The sequence below is a fragment of the Dendrobium catenatum genome, unplaced genomic scaffold (genome assembly GCF_001605985.2).
Source record: "Dendrobium catenatum unplaced genomic scaffold, ASM160598v2 fragScaff_scaffold_116, whole genome shotgun sequence".
In the NCBI taxonomy this organism is placed as follows: domain Eukaryota; kingdom Viridiplantae; phylum Streptophyta; class Magnoliopsida; order Asparagales; family Orchidaceae; genus Dendrobium; species Dendrobium catenatum.
The window spans coordinates 28,341-45,907 of record NW_021318578.1 but is presented as its reverse complement, the minus strand read 5'-3'; the positions used below and the strand labels follow the sequence as shown (position 1 = coordinate 45,907).

Sequence of the window (17,567 nt, the reverse complement as noted above, 5' to 3'; positions counted from 1 at the left end):
GCTTGCGGCCCTAAAATGAGTGCTTTGGGCAAATCGTGGAAGAAGACGGTGAAAGAAAAAGGGGGAAAATGAAACTTTAATACTTCTATAATAAAATTTTATTAATGCTTTATTTGGGATAACTTTTTACCGCTTCTTAAAACAGCTTTTCAGTACAAAAAAATAAAAGTCATCCCAAATAAAGCTTATGCTTGGTTTGTATAGTTTTTTATTGCTTTCTAACGCACTATTTTGTATAAAATTTTCTTAGGAGTATAAAAAAAAGTGGTTAAAAGTTGTCGCGACAAATGGGTGGTGAAATAAATAATCACTAAACCTGAGACAAATGCTTTGTCTAGATAGCTTTTTTATTAATTTGCTTTTGAGATCATAATTATAATTTTGTTTTACTATAAAATTTTCGTTATATTTTAGTATTGTTTGTGCTAGAAAATAGCTTTTAAAAAAATTTAATTTTTCTGCAATAGCTTTACAATAACCTTTATAAAAAACTGTAGGTATGTCAAAGAAACCCTAAGAGCAATGATATTATGTAAAAAATAGGCTGTAACAAAGATGACATATTTAGGTGAAGCTCTCGATAATTGTTTATTTTATATATATATTCTAATATAAATTAGAATAAATTTAATTTAATTTTTTAATTAGATTTATTTTAAGATTAATATAATATAAATTCTTTAATATATAACATAAAATTAATAATTTTTAAATTCTTTATAATATAATTTTTATAAAAGTTCTCCTTGCAATTTTTTATTTCTTTCTGCGTTTATACTTTATATTGCTGTCCAACGTAGAACTCCGACGATCCATTTCGCGGTGGCTTTCATGGCTGCACTTGATACCGGAGCGAGGAGACATCCTTCTTCTTTCTTAACTTGCTTTGCTCTATTACTATTCATTGCTACGCTGTTCCTATTCTCGGCCCTTCGCCGCTCGTTCTCCCCCGAGGGTTTATCCGTTGGTGTCCAGCCGTCGGCGTTAAGGAGAGATGTACCTGGTGAAGACTATTGTGACTACTCGAACGGAAATTGGATACGAGACCAGAGTTCCGTCATCCCTCGTTATGATAACTCTTGCAAGGAGATCTTTAAGGGTTGGAATTGCATATCCAGCGGCAAATCGAACGCCCGCGAGCTGCTGCAGTGGCGGTGGAAGCCCTTGGGCTGCGATCTCCTCCCTCTTGATCCCGTCCATTTTCTTCGCCGATTCAGAAACAAAAGCATAGGCAAGTGATCCATGAAAAACTTTGCTCGAGTCTTTAAAAGTAGGTATTTCTATGGTTTTTCTGTGGATGAATGAGGGGTTTGAGAACTGCAGGTTTTGTTGGCGATTCTTTAAATCGGAATATGTTTGTCTCTTTGTTCTGCATGTTGAGGAAAGTTTATGTGGGGGAGGTGAGGAAGTGGCGGCCTGCGGGTGCTGACAGAGGATTTACCTTTGTGCGCAACAACCTAACAGTGGCGTATCATCGGACTAATCTCCTGGCACGCTATGGTAGGTAAGGAGGCGTTGTTGAGTTGTGATGATTGTCTGCCACGAATTGACTTCTTTTTCAAAGTCTATCATTTACAATATGAAAACAAGTTGTTTTATGTGGGAGAAAATGCTCAAAATGACATGCTTTTGACTTTAAGAGATTATTGCATTTGCAAATCTGTTTATGGCTTCTAAGAGCACCTTGCCTGTTTTACTTACCATTTTATTATCATGGATAGTTGTTGAAGCATGTCTACATCATTTTTTGTAGGTAAAAGCCTAGAGGTTTAGCATTTAATTGACATGAAAAAGATAGAGATGATTCATGCAATTTGGTATCCTTGCATGAGACCTTTTATTTTTCTTTTAATATTGAAGTTTTATAGCTTTCATCTTCACCTAGGAGGTTTTTAGCTAGTTTTATTGATGATTTCCATATAATGTGGTTTGCTGTAATGTAATTCTGAATCTCAGTGGGAGCTTGGATATTTAATAAATATTAGAGGTATAAATTGAGATTATTAGAGAGATATTGATGGTAACATAAATTGAAAATAATTCATTGAAATTATAATTGGGTTGTTTGGGCATTATTGGCTTCTAAAAAAGCTCTTATTGCATATCAATAAAAAAAGAAGAATTTGGAGGCGATGTGCCTTGTCCTTCTTTTGTTTAAGAAAACTAGAAACCTTATCTTCAGCATATCATCGCTAGATTCCAACCAATTCTTCCATATTGACAACCTTAGTTCTCTACCTTTAGGAAAGCTCATGAGCTGCAAGGTTTAAATATGTCCTTTTATGTGATAGTGTCATTGGACTATAATATTAGTCTCTCATTTATGCCATTTCTCATATTGCATTGAAACATATGCTAAGGCCTAATAGATTCACCATTGTTACAGTGCCTTATTCTTCTTTCTTTGTTTGAAAAAATTGACACTTATCTCCCACAATTACTAGTTGCTCTAATTTCCTTATCCATAGATTCTAACCGCTCCTTTCATATCGACTACCTTCCTCTAGTCCTCTTGTACCTTTTAGAATAGACCATGAGCTTCTTGGTTTAAAAAGGTCTCTTTATGCATTAGCGGTATCGCCTTATCATATTCTTCAGTTATATCTTACGTTGATGGTATTCCATTTCTCACAATGCATCGAAACACATTAAGGCCTAACATACTTACCCACTTCTACAATACCTGATCTTTTTTCATTTGTCCGAGTAAATTAGCACCCTTTTCTCCCACAATTGCTACTGACCTTAGTTGCCTTATTCCTAGATTCTAACCACTCCTTGCATATCAGCCTCTATCTTTATGAAAGTTAGTGAGCCACTAGATTTAAAAGGGTCCCTTTATGCATAAGCATCATCTTGATGTCATATTCTTCTTTTTATCCATCTTTGATAATATTCCATTGCTCATATTTCACAATACACACTTCCTAAGACACTAATATACCCTAAGGGAAATAAAAAAGTACAAGTGCGGCACACATCATACTGAAATATGTGCCTAAGATACTTGTGTAACCTAAGTGGTCGAAATTATAAATGATCTTCACCAAAATATGTATTAAGGCCTTTGTGCTAAATGCTAGATTTTCACTGTTAATGGTGATATAGCACCCACATTAAGTAGTCAACTATTATCTTTTTATATCAATATGAAAGGAGGCTGATTTAAGAAGCTAACATTTATCGACCTAAGCTAGTAAATATGATCATTAGGAAGACAATTTGTATCCTCCGGTTTAACAAGTTAGTTTGGATTTTGGCCTTCATCTTCCTAGATTGATAAGTCATTCCTTATCTCCCAAAATTGATAATTTGATCCTTATCAGGAAGATTGATCTTTTTTCATTGATAGATTAGATGGTCCTTTTTAAAAAGTTGACTCTTATTCCTCATTATAAATAAATAGTTCTTTATCACAAGTTGACAATTTATCTCCTTGAATGAGTAGGTCAATTCTTATTGAGAAGTTGGTACTAACCTCGCGAATCAATAGGCCAGCCATTGTTTAGAAGCTATTATCTCTCTTGATCCACAAGTTGGTCCTTAGTGGGTGGGAAGGTTACCTTTATCACCCTACATCAATAAGAAGCAATAAGTTGATTCTTATCTAGAAGTTGAGCCTTATGTTTTGAATGAGTAACTCAAGCCTTCTTGGAAAGTTAGAGGCTATCTCTTTGGATTGTTAATTTACTCCTCATCGACAAGTGGACCCTTGTCTCCTTGGATCAATAAGTCAATGTCCTTATCGAGAAGTCGAACTTGTCCCTTTTCGATATGTTGGCCTTGATCGATCTTTATCTCCCTGGATTGTTAGTCATTGTTTGAAAGTTGTTATCTCTTGACAATAAGTTGATCCTTATCAGGAAATCAATCCCTCTCTTTGAATTGATAAGTTTGTCCTTCTTGGGAAGTCGATGTTTAGCTCGCTAGATTGATAATTTACTCATCAGCAGCATGGTTGCCCTCATGTACTTGGATCAATGATTCAATGTCCTTATCGAGAAGTTAACCATTATCTCCCTTATCAAGAAGTTGGCTGATCAACCTTAAAACTCTTAGGGAATATAGGAATTGACTTAGCCACATTTTTTTGGAGTTTCCTAGGTTAGTTCCTCTGCTTTTAACTCAATTTGACACCAACATGAAATATATGCAAATCAAGGAAGATCTAATATTACATCATTGAATAAATGAACCTTAGATACACGGAAGGAGAAGTACCTCTTCTAGCTTTTTGGCCTTGCAGATGATGCATGAGTACTGAAGAACTATAGGCAGTGAACAACGTCTTTAGATGTTGTAAATGATGTTGAAGCCGGATGGAAAGTTGATAGCAGAAGTCAATGTCTTTTTCTGCTGTGGCACTGCAGTATAACACAAAACTATGACCCTGCTTATGATCCAAATACTCGTTACTGCTGTATGGTATAGAGGCAGATTTGAGCACCTTAGCTTTGGCTGCTCTATGCATGAGGATCACAAAGTGCTATATCTAAATACTTGAATGCTTTTTGTGCATCCATTTAGCAATACATTGCCAGCGAAATAATCCTGGAAGGCCATTTAATAGCCAGTCAAATAGATAAGGGTGATTAATCCATATATGCTGTTTAGGGTTGGATTGATTTTAGGTGAGCAAAGAGTTAAGAATAAGATTGTTGGGAGAATGTAGCCTGATTTGTGGAGGAAGTTTAGGAGTGTGATAAGATATGAATTAAACATTTAAATCCTAAAATTTGAAATCCAAGCTTCGAATTTTGAATTCAAAATGGAGAATAAGGTTGGGAGAAAGTTATGGAGTTCAAGATTTGAATTTTGGTATAGATTTGAGCTGATTGTTTGTTGTAATTGCAGCTCCGTGCTTTATTTCATCAGAAATAGGAAGAAAACAATGGAGGGAGAAGTAAATAATCAGAAAATAAAATTCTGCTCTAGTACAAGTGTAGAAATACTGGAGCAGTGAAAAATAATGCTACAAAATTGATTTTCCGCTCTTTAACTAGTGCAGGAAGGCAGTGTTGACTAATGTTAAAAAATTAGTGGATACAAGCAGAAAGAGGGTCAGTAAAGCAGCCAAATAATGAATGGATCGTGTAAAAAACAAATAAAATAACTTAACAGCCTATTTTCTGATTTAAATAAATAAAATTAATCAAAAAGATAATAACTAATTACTAACACAATCTAATTTGAAATCAAATAGGATATTGATGACAATGCTGAACTACTTGATGGCCTCCACACTAAGGTTCCACCTTGCCAGCTTGGAGCCATAGATCCATGCTACTGAAATCCTCATAGTAAGTCTAGGTTGTGCTATAATGCAACGCTCTAAAATCTGTTTCATACTTAAGCAAAGTCCTCAAATGCTTTGCATTGATAAATTTGCAAAGACATTGTTGTACTCTAAATGGAGGCATGTTTGCTTTGACTTCTACTTCAAGGGTTGGTATGTAATTACTTTGACCTCCACCTTAAGGCATGATATGTTAGTTTTGACTTTTGTCACAAGGGGTGATATTTCATCCATTTTGATTTTCACCTTATGAGGTAATATAAAAACTTGCACTAGTTTCTATGGGAATGAGTGATATGAAACAAATATTAGGTGGTACCCCTTGAGGTGCTATAAGATTAACTACTTTGAAATATGTGCCCAAGTGCTAGTGCTTCAAAGATAAACAAATATTAGGTGGTATCCCAAGAGGCATGTCTTTCTCCCTTAGGTTTAGCCTTTAGTCCTTGGAAACTCCTTAGATTTAGTAACCCAACTTCACATCGTAGTTGAGGTTCCAGTACTCTAAAGCCAAAAAGTCACAATCAGCTTAATGGCTCAGTGTTTTATGGTTGTAACACTTTTTGGCCCAATGTCTGTATTTATGACACTTATTTGTTTGACTTAAAGTTATGACCAAAGACTAATAATTGAGATTTGATTATTCGATAATCTTAAATAATGAAAGTATGAGATTTGAGAGGGTTAACCAATCGTTCTCCATAATTGTCACCATAGCTCACAAACATATGTCATACCTACTTCCAAATGCTTGAAATGTGGCTACTTCTTTAATCGAGAGTAACCTACTTGTTGGGAAAATTAATTAATTATAAGGGCTTGTGAGTATAGGAAACCTCAACCTCATTAATAAATCTTGATTGATTGCATTGATAATCTTGTTAAATACAAACTCAATTTGACTTATGGAATATTCTTAGACTCTTACGCACAAGACCTTTGGGGTTTCTTTCTCATTTAACATGTTGGATAGATGTAAAAGATGTAATAATACAGTGGGTAGATAAAATTAATTTGGAACTATTATGAAATAATGAGGTAGATTGATCTTAAAATTGCTAGAAGTTGTCTAAAGAAATTTGCCAAAAATATAGTTAACATCTTGTATAGCCCTCATCAAGAATGAATGGAGAATGAGAATTCGTTGAACCAACTCTAAGCATGAAGCTAACTATGATAATGATGATGTTATCCACTTTGGATTTATTTAGTCGTTTTATGGAAGTTTTCATTTTATATGGCTATCCTCCCATGTGCCTTTAAATCTCAAATCTTTGCAGTGTTCTTTGTTTGTGTCATAATACATCAGATTGATTATATGTTTGGATTTATTGTAAGTTAATCAGATGACAACATCTCTAAAATTGTGTCCCAAGTAATTAACAAACTTCTAACTAGAAGGAGACTAATATTTTGTTCATTTTATTCTATTAGTAAAGTGAGAAATCTAACCTTATGAAACAACATGATATGAATGTTGGGCCAACTGCGAAATGATGCGAATATGCAGGCACAACAAAACATTAAACTGTAAATTGCAACGATGCATCCATTCATGAAAATGCTTATGATAATTAAAACATGATGGAGTATAAAAAATGTATCAATTTCTCCTCTTTTAAAATTATAGTTAAAATATTTTATAGAAGTTTTTGCATTTTTTAGAAATGTTTGAGCTACTTTTGAAGTTTATTAGAAGTATCCATGGAGGATAACAAAAATGATCATGATATATGGCATAATGCTTGAGCAAATACATATAAAAGAAAATTACAGAGTCGTGTTCAAAACTTCTTCAGAAGTGTATACTATATTCATTTGATACACATCCTCATTGAACTATGTCATGATTCAACTTTCATTGTTTGGATAGGGCTTTGGATCCAACCCGTTAATTTTTTTTAAATGAAGTTACAACTTACATGCTCTTGGTATGAATGTGGATTCTTATACATAGCTTTAAGGCACTTACTTTCTTGAGATATGCTCCTGTATTATGACATTTTCTTTATTCATCTTAGGTTTTAATATCTTTTATGATTAGTTGGTCAGCCAGCTCAAATGGAGGCGCCTTAGAGTCTTTTGGTTTCAAACAAGGCTATCGGGTAGATGTCGATGTACCTGAGCATACATGGGCAGAGGCTCTTCCCTTCCATGATATCATTATCTTCAACACCGGGCATTGGTAATGATTATTTTTTATAAACTTTTTTTTATAGTTTTTTTTTTTCATTCATGCTTTATGGAAATCTTAGAACATGTGTACTTATGATTAATAAATGTTCGAGTCATAATATGGCCATGGAAGACATACCTATTTATTGGCATTTAAGATGGGGATGGATTCGGTAGTTTTGATCTTCAAAATTTATAGGTAGCGTATAAACAAATTTGGTCATTGGCCACTACTTTTCATTGCTTTCAATGCTTGAGAGCTTGGTTGTTAGATGCCCCAATATCGCTTCCAATATTGTCCATACAACAACATATTGGAATAACACTAATAAAAAAACATAGAGTAAGAATATTAAACTATTAAGATTACCTCAGTAGCTTATGCTGCTTAACTAGGATATTATTATTCAAATTCAATGATAATAGGATCATTATTTAGAAAATTATTATTAAAAAATAAACTGCAAAGAATTATAAATTATTTTATTTCTAGTTATTGAGGCCTTGGACATGCTTGGAAATTAGCTTTTTGTAATTTATCTCTATTACTAAGTTTTTGAAGATTTAAGGTATTAAATGCCAAGTTTGAATAGCATGTCTGTAACAAGATGTTGTACTAGCAACTTTTACAAATAACTGAATCATTCATCTTTTATTAAGTTTGCAATCATAAATTTTCACTAATTAATGTGATTATCTCAAGGTTTCTCTAATATAATCACTTATGAAGTTAGGGGATCAATCAATCAATGCATATTGGCAACTGAACGTAACCACCAAACTTGGTGGGTAAATAGGTCATACAAAACTAAAATTCTATATGGGGTTCCACCATTAAAGAGGTGCCTCCACTCCCCACGATGGAAACACATCCCTTCCACATAGTTATAGTGATCTGACATCATCATTTCTTATAGATTTTATTTTGTGGGAGAAACAAATACGAGTTCTCTCCTCTATATATCTATGCTTACAATTATAGGTCAAGCATAACTGGATAATTGCCACATGTATGAACTTAACTTGCCAACATGGAAAGTATAATGAGAAACTTGACGTCACAATGAGTTCACGAGTTCCCACGCATATTGAGTTGAACCCTTGTCCTCACTCACTGGTGGAGTAGCTCTTTCATCTACCAAATGAAAAACAAACCCTCTCATAACCTTAATACCTCATTTAGGGTTCAAACATAAATGATAAGTACTTGTGCACATGACTTACATGTATAACATGTAACTAGCCTGAACTTTCTAAGGTTTTCATTTCACAACAAGCTTACCCATACTATGCACACACAATCTTAACAATCAATAATTTAATTAAACATGTTGAATGCTAAATGAAATAAGATTTTACATGAATATTATCCATGCTATCCAATTAAAATAATTATACAGTGATCATTATGTAAATCAATCAATACCCAAAATACTTGCTTCTTATTATTAATCCATTGACACTTAGGTCATTATAATCTTAAAATCTCTCTCCCCTAGATTTTTACTATGCCCTTTTGTCTTTTTCATCTTTCTCTTTAGATGGCTACCATGATCGATAAATCTAGAAGTCTTTTTCCTTGAAAAAAAAGTTCACCTCTAATATATACACTAAACTCATTGCTAATTTTATGTTCTTCATTAACATCCTTAGCTAATTTTCCTATGCATGTATAGAAACCATCAACTTTTTCATTTTCTTTTTGCAATGTTAGAGTTATTAAAAAACTATTCGTGATTTAAGAAATGTAGAGACATGCAAAGTTTGACTAAGTTGCATTTTTCATCTTTTATCAATGTTTTCAAAAATATTTTCACACTTATTTTTGTTTGTAAAAGATGCAATTATTGCTTCTTTGGCTCTATCCAATGTCTAATATATATAATCTATCGGGGGACTTTTATTTATATCCACCAATGAAGGACCTTCAACAAAAGGTCTCTTTGTGCGCATAACCATAATATTGTTAAATGATTGTTTCAAGGTAATTTGTTGCACTTGCTTTTCCTTTGTTTACTTCAAATAAGCTCCCAACACAATTACTTTACATCTGAACATTTTTAAAATTCATTTGTTATTGATTAAAATGTTTTAAGGTCGAGAAGGTAGTGACAATTTGGGTCTTAGCAGACTTGACAAGGGACTTTTGATTACTGTGTAATCTCATTAAGTCATGTAATCATGGCCTTGAATAAATGTAATTATGCACTGCCACCGCTCTCTCAAGGTATCTATTTAGTTTACAATAGATTAAGGCCTTATATATAGGCCATAACATGAGAAAATCAAAATTACAAAAATGCCCCTTGGGCCAGGACACTCACATAAACTATCCTAGGGGTAAAATAGGAAAATACATAAAACAAGAGCTAAAATTCAGAAAATAATACATAAATGAAAATTTAAATAATGCCTGTCGATTTACGACGCCGCCTGTGATAGATGCGCCAAATCTTCGTACCGATGTCCGCATCACTTGACAAGAGACTTTTGATTACTGTGTAATCTCATTAAGTCAAGTAATCATGGCCTTGAATAAATGTAATTATGCACTGCCACCGCTCTCTCAAGGTATCTATTTAGTTTTTGAATTATAAAGATATCTTTCATTATCAAATCTAAATAATGAGTGGTGCATGGAATTCTATATAAGTGTGGATGTTTCTCAATTAACCACTTTGCTGTGGTAATATTTCAAAACATTTAACAACAAATCACTAAACTATCCAAAATGAATGTACAACTTTTAAAATAACAATAATGCAGTTTACCATCTAGTGAGTTCACTTACTTTCTAGAATATTCTCTATGGTATTATAAATGACCAGTTAAATGACATAATGTGGTCCAATCACTTTGATATACATATTCATCAATTCAAACATCTTTATGGTATTTTTTGAATAAGTGTTAGCATCAATCTTAATCCAGAAGTTTGCTGAACTTTTCCCATTAGGAGATGTTCAACCATTAGTCATAAGAAAGCATCCTTATTCGAAACAATTTTTTTTTGTGTGGCATTGCAATGATTATTTGGAGTGTTCTACTTCTTTTTTCAACTATGGAACTCGAACATCATGATTGCTTTCAGGTTTCATTCTATGTCCAAATTGCCCAAATGCCTTCCATATTGTCCGAAAGCAAGCATACTTAAATGTAATAAAGGGAATGCTGATATTATACATCCTATGACAAGAAACTGGGATTCACTCTTTTACCCATCTCTTTCTTAGCATCATTGATTTTTTTTTTTTTCGGGATTCTACGCTTTCATTGTTTCACCACATCAAAGGGATTCAAGTTAAAAATTTATCCAACAATCGTTTAACCTTTGGTTTGTTAAGTATAGAAGTCATCTTTAAAATTTAACTTTTGACTTGAAATTCTTGATTTTTGATTTATCGTTTGCTGGTTCAAGATATAAAAAGTCATTTATATTGGGAAATTCATCTAATTCATTCATATCACATGTGGCCTTTTATTAATTTTGTCTTTGGACTTCTTATTTATACACTCATGAATTTCATCGTTCATATGTTGAGGATAGTTAACAAAACCTTAAGTGTTTTTATAATCTCTAACTAAATGCTGTTTATGATGAGTAGTTTCTCTCTCTCTCTCTTTTAATTTTACAATAGAAAATACATTTGATACAATTGTGGTATCATTTTCTTTTGTCAATATATCATATTTTTACTTCGGGTATTTTTTAGAAGTTTAACTAAATAAGACATTTTCTATTGACTAGGGCATTTAAATTTTTAGAAGAAATTCCCTCCAAAGTTTACAGTTTTTAAAGATAATATTTTCAACGCCATGTTTCAGGTGGTGGTCTCCATCAAAGTTTGATCCAATTTGGTCACCAATGTTATTTTTTGAGAAGGGTATGCCTGTGTTACCTACTATATCTCCAGATGTTGGCATCAGTATCACTTTGAAACATATGGTATGTTTGTTTTCTCATTTTTTTAGTTATCAAGGATGGAAATATTTCACTGATTTTTTGGCTGAACTTTGACAAATTAATAAGAATCAGTCTATTTGCTAAGAATTTTGCCAAAAATTAATAACAAACCATACCTCCCAATGTCATTAATTTATTATTATGAAGTGTTTTAGATCCGCCTCAATTAGATCATTACTCAAAATATACTCACTACACAACAATTGGGTCTGTGATGATTGCCATTATGTCATTTAAAATATGTTGTGGCTATAAGACTGTCTTAATTTGTGAACTTACCATGTTAGAATCCCTTTTATTGTGGTTTAGTAGTTGAATCACTTGGTAAGCCATGCATGGTAGAGGAAGTAGGAGAAATGTATAAAAAAGCGTGAAAGATCATTCATGGATATCAAAGGACCAACTATTTAACAAAAACATCTTTATTTATTATTATTATAATAAATTTATTTAATATCTGGCGCCTAATTGTGGTATATGCTTATACTGCTTAGTTTTGAGACTTTATTAAGCACAACTTAATGAATTTCATGTTTTTGCATAATCAATTCAAGCAATCATGATGAAGACGTTGTCAACTAATGCAACGCCGCACGAAATAGGTTCAACATGTCTCAACATTGTGCAAAACTATGAAATGTCATTTGTTTGTGAAACGAATTAGGGCATTCATGACTTTGAATTGACACAAGAAGGACCTCTCGTGGTCGATTCAAGGGAACACTATTGAAATCAACGATCGACGGACCTGAAGTTGCGCAAAGTTGTCCGAATTTCCTCTGTTTACTAAACGGACTTCGCTGACTCGTTCGGAATGTTTAATTATCTAAAAATGACATCCATATTACATGGGTTATCACACAAGTGAAAAAACATAAAATTTGTCAACATGCAAGGCTATAATGCATTCCAAGATTCACGAGAAACGAGAAATAATGTGAGTGGTCGTTGATTCTTTTCTATTTTATCTCTTTCTATTTATTTATTTATTATTATATTTTTGATGTTATTAAAAAATCAAATAAAAAAGAGAAATTAAAAAAAAAAAATCTAATAAACTTCTTTTCCGTACCTTAACTCAGCCAAATCTGATGCATAATCACATCTTCTCTAGCCCTATACAAATTTAAAAATAAAAATCACTGAAGCCCAAGCAATCCTCCTTTCTTCCTCCATTCTCTTCTCCCAATTCTGCCAAAGTTCTTAAAATCATCTCATTTGGAAGATGTCCCAAAGAAGAAGAGATGATGGAGAATCCTTCACGACCGAGAAGAGATGAAGGGATTACATTCCTATGAAGATAGATGAATGTGATTAAGAATTCCATCTATAACAGATCCATAGAAGAACTTTATACTTGATCATCTTGAAATAATCAATCATCTCTTAAAAGTGAATTTTTATTCTAGAATCATTGAATTAATCTATATGAATAGTCAACGATTTATGATGAAGCAGACATTATATCTGTTGGTTAGATTGATGAGATCCATAAACCTTTTCTTTGTTTTGTATTTTCCTTTTTCATTGTTCATGGCTTGGATTAAGGTTTACATTAATGGTTTTATTGATAGAGTTTATTGTGGATTTGCAGTTTGATTATGGTGAGGACGGGCCAGGGTCGAGCATTGAATGAGAGAGAGGTGAAAGGGCAAGCTAAGTCAGGAGAAAAGTTTTTTTTATAATATTTTTTGTACGGGTGGGGTGGGTTGATTACGTTAGGTTTAGGAATATTTTGAATTTCTATAGTTTCTATTTCCATTTTTTAGGTTTGAAATGGGAATTTAAAAATTTGCTTGTATTTAAATACAAGAGTAATAAAATAGACTTATATTTTTTGGGCATTTTTAAAAAATGGTAGATTTTATGCATGAGATTTAATTTAAATTCCACAAACTAAAAATATGGATCAAAAGAGGGGTGGTGTTGCAATTTGTTTGAGGGGGTTTAGGGCATCATTTAAATTCTAATGATGATAATTTATTATTACTTTGAATATGGGCCTTTTTATTTATAATAGTTCTTACAAATTAGAGTGCATAATCAAACTTGCCTAAATTTACAAATAAGCATATTGCACATGATGAGTAAAACAGAGGCAGATAAAACCTAACATAAACCAATAAAAATTTAGTTATCTACCCCGAGTAAAATATTATGACATGACATTTCATGCATATTTATCCTACATCACTTTTCCTCATATCAGAATTTTTTTTTTCATGATACGATCTAATTGGTTATTTTTCATGTGTCCGAAACTAATAATATATCTATCATTGGAATTTATGGATTGAGATTAAACAATTATTTTCTTATTTTTGGCTTAAATATTTAAGCTTTAAATCAAGCATAATTTAATACAAATTTTGCAATATATCTCGCCTATTTTTCAATGTGCAACTCTTCAAACAAAGAGTATGTTCATCGCTAATGTGAAACAGACATCAATCAAATGTCTCTTTATTATTATTATAATTTTTAAAATTTTATGCTGCAGATATCTTACATAGAAAAAAGGATGAAGTCTGATGGCATCAAGTTTTTTCTTACTCTGTCTCCTAGACACTTTGAAGGAGGTGAGTGGAATCAAGGTGGTTCATGTAGGCGTGTACAACCACTTGGGATAAAAGAAGTGAGTTTTTCTGTTTTTCTACTTGTGCCATTGATATATTTTGATTTAAGTGTGCCAATGGTTGCGATATGCATAGTTATCTTCAATTGCAAAGGCAATTTTCTTTCATGATTTCTTTTGAGATGTTGTGCATGATTACATTTTATCATGGCTGCAATAAATTATTATGTGACAGACATTTTATTAGTACGGTAATTTTTAATCAATTTTTTTCCTTTACTATGATGTAATTTGGATAAGTTAATTAGTCATTCTGAATGTATCCCGTTAAACTAAACTTAGATTATTTTCCATGTGTGAAGTTATCAATGTAGCGCCAAAGAGTAAAGTAGCCAAGCTAGTCTAACGACCTTCTTCATGGATCACGAGTTGTTATGTAACTTTTGACTCATGGCCTCAAGAGTTTGGGCATCTCTTGGCTTATTTTTTCGGTTCTAGTGAAAATTAAAGAAAATGATAATTGGTAGTATGAGTACCTATGCTCTACGTCAAAACATAATTCAAACTATAATGCTCTACTTTGGAGCTTTGTCTAGTTTAGTTATTTTAGAAGACAAACCGATTTGTTTTGAAAAACATAAAAAAAAAAAAAAACAGATATTAGCTTATTTTAATTGTTTGCAAACAATTTTTTTCTCGTTCAACCCTTGCTTCTGACTCGAGCACCCTTCGTCTTATATTGTGCTCATTTTCTTTTCCCCTTACCCAGCATGGTTGGCAACGACAAGTTTAGAAGAAAAGGCTAGAGTAGCATTGCTATAGTAGCCCTTTGCCAAAACAACCTGTTAGGCCGGTTCATCCTGAACCGGCCCAGCCGGCTCAAGTCTATAGGAGGCGGACATGTTCTGCCTCCTTTGGAGCTTGCCGCCCACACTATTGGGTCCCACTAGGAGCTATTGGAGGAGAGAGGATTGGGCGGGTATGGTGAGAGGGAAAATTTGAATTATGAATGTTTGAATTAGGTAATTAATGTATTAATAGTATTGCTTGTTTAGGGTTAGGGTTATGCATGATTATTGGGTTCTTCACTTCTTTGGAGTTTTTCTCTTGGTGTCTTGGGCTCTAGAACTTCTTCTAGAGATTGGGAGAGAACGATCCTCCTCTCGAATTGAAGATCAATTGTATCTTTGCTTTGGATTTCCCTAATATAATCCACTGATTTTGGATTGATTTCATCATGTTCTTGTGTGTTTTCTCACAGTTTTTATCAATTATTGCTAGGGTTGCTTGCGAACTCAAGTATTTCCTCTTTGATTACTTGCGAACTCAAGTATTTCCTATCACAACTCTTGACATCAAATTTGCTTGACATCAAATTTGCTAGATCGACGGTGATGGATCTTAGCTTCACTCACAAAGAGCAAGTTATTGGAGCAACCCGTAGTCGTGGCATCCCTTGCTAGCAAAATTGTCAATTGATAGTGAAAACTGATGCTTCGTATAAAAAACATCCAAGGAGCAGCACTGTCGTAGCAACCCTTCGATAGAGTAAGCCTTGCTACTAAACTCATTGGATCGATAGTGATGACTCAAAATTTCATAAAAACCTTAGAAGGAGCTGCACTTCTGGAGCAACTCTTACCACTAAATTTGCTTGATCGGTAGTGATAAATATGTCTCTAAACCCAAATGGTGGGTGGTTATTGCATAACATAGTCAGAGTTTCGAAAGGGTTTATAATCAAAAATTAAGTCTTCAATCCTCAAACACTCCAGCCTTGATGATTGATACAATTATTATAATCAGTAGATTTCATCTATTATCAAATTGTTACCAGGTTACAAAGATATTAAATCAAGGCATTCCTCATCATGAATATCATTTCATTCATGACATATCATAATCAGAATGGTTCCTTATAATACATTTTGCTAGCAACGCTCTCCACTTCAAGTTAAGCCTTGAAAACATCCATAGTCAAATGAGGAATTTAGTTATTAGAGAATCATAATTTGAGAGGATATTCATAAAAAAAAAAAAAAGTTCTACAATGTTTTTGGTGGCCATCCAAATTTCAATTGGTATATCATATGTACCTTAAAGTTAAATCTTTATGCCTAATAGGCATATCGTATGATCTAGCTAGAGTTTAAATTGAGGTTTCATTTGGGACGACTTTCTTACTGCTTCTTAAAACAATTTTTAGTAAAAAATTAAAAATTTTATACTAAAAAGCTGTTTTAAGAAAAAGTAAAAAAAAACTGTCCCAAATAAAACATGAATAAAATAACTAGTTCTTCAAGTCATTTGAACTGCATCATTATGATCCCTAGTACATTTAACTGTAATATATGTTTTTTGCTTATACTCAAATCTTTTGAATCAGGTTGAAGATTTATTTAGTTTGGAGAAAAATGGAACGAATGTGGAGGTTCGCTTGGTGAATCAACATCTCATGAAGGCACTTAAAGGGTCCAGCTTTCACATTCTTAATATAACTCATATGAGCGAGTTCAGGGCAGATGCCCATCCTTCAATCACAGGAGGAAAGAAGCATGAGGACTGTATGCATTGGTGCCTCCCTGGATTGACAGACTCGTGGATTGATTTGCTCATTTCACTTTTAGAAAACTTGAAATCTTAATAGTTTCAACTACTCATTGATTTATTATTATTATATATATATATATTTTTGTCTTTAGCTTTTAGGAGTTTCATTGGTGAGGCTGATATGCCAAATTTAAACATTATGTGTAAGTTTACACAAAGTTGTGTCTATTATTATTATTTTTTGAAAGCAAGTTCATTTTTTTATGAGAAATATGTTAATAGATTCAATTTTTGATGTGCACAGCTTCTTTATTAATTACTTCATGAGTTTGTTAGCAAATTTATAAAATAGTTTATATTAATTTGATAGTTTTATTTTGTATGGTAGTAAAAAAATGCTTGGAAACTTGCTTTCTTAGGGGCTCTTTGGATGCACCAAAGATTTAGTTCAAGTAGGATTTCGTAAGCTTTGGAATGACTTTGAAATGATTTAAGAAACTTTTTAATTAAAAAGATGTTTTAAAAAATAGCAAATGATTACATCCGGTCACCGGATGCACAAAATAGGTTCGGACATCTAATAAAAATATGCCACGTCAACTATGTTTTTTGTTGCACTTTGACTGTGCTTTTGGCTGCGCTTTACATGCACTTTACTTGCGTTTTATCTACGCTTTTAAAACACGTAATTTAAAATAATATTTATTTAATATTCGGACCTATCTCCGAGTCTGGTGATCGGATGCAATAATTTGCCTCTAAATGGAGCCTAGATTTTACTAAACTCTAAGATATGATGGAATGACTTGGAACAAAATTTGGGATGCTAAAAGTCCTAATCACCATTATATTTTTTTTCCTCTGGATCCAATAAGCTCGACCGACCTGGTTTAGCCAGCCTTATCTAGTCCAATATAGCGCCCGATCTACACGGCCCGGCCGCGCGGAGCCCTTCTTCCTACCCACCGCAACCGTTGCCTCATCACACTCATCGCTCTACACGCACT

The 17,567-nt window shown here is 33.0% G+C and overlaps 1 protein-coding gene across 1 annotated transcript; it reads left to right on the top strand.

Annotated features, from left to right (window-relative positions):
• Positions 1–784: 784 nt before the first annotated feature.
• Positions 785–16,807, top strand: LOC110095746 (protein trichome birefringence-like 13). The gene is made up of 6 exons (XM_020821404.2): positions 785–1,231; positions 1,324–1,504; positions 7,341–7,481; positions 11,297–11,417; positions 13,936–14,070; positions 16,397–16,807. The coding sequence occupies exons 1-6, from the start codon at positions 832–834 to the stop codon at positions 16,652–16,654; spliced, it is 1,236 nt and encodes a 411-aa protein (XP_020677063.1). The 5' UTR covers positions 785–831; the 3' UTR covers positions 16,655–16,807.
• Positions 16,808–17,567: the final 760 nt, after the last annotated feature.

Coding starts and splice junctions, on each gene's coding strand:
- LOC110095746 (XM_020821404.2), top strand. CDS start 832: ATGGCTGCACTTGATACCGGAGCGAGGAGACATCCTTCTTCTTTCTTA. Junction 7,482..11,296: donor ATCTTCAACACCGGGCATTG/GTAATGATTATT, acceptor GCCATGTTTCAG/GTGGTGGTCTCCATCAAAGT. Junction 11,418..13,935: donor GTATCACTTTGAAACATATG/GTATGTTTGTTT, acceptor TTTATGCTGCAG/ATATCTTACATAGAAAAAAG.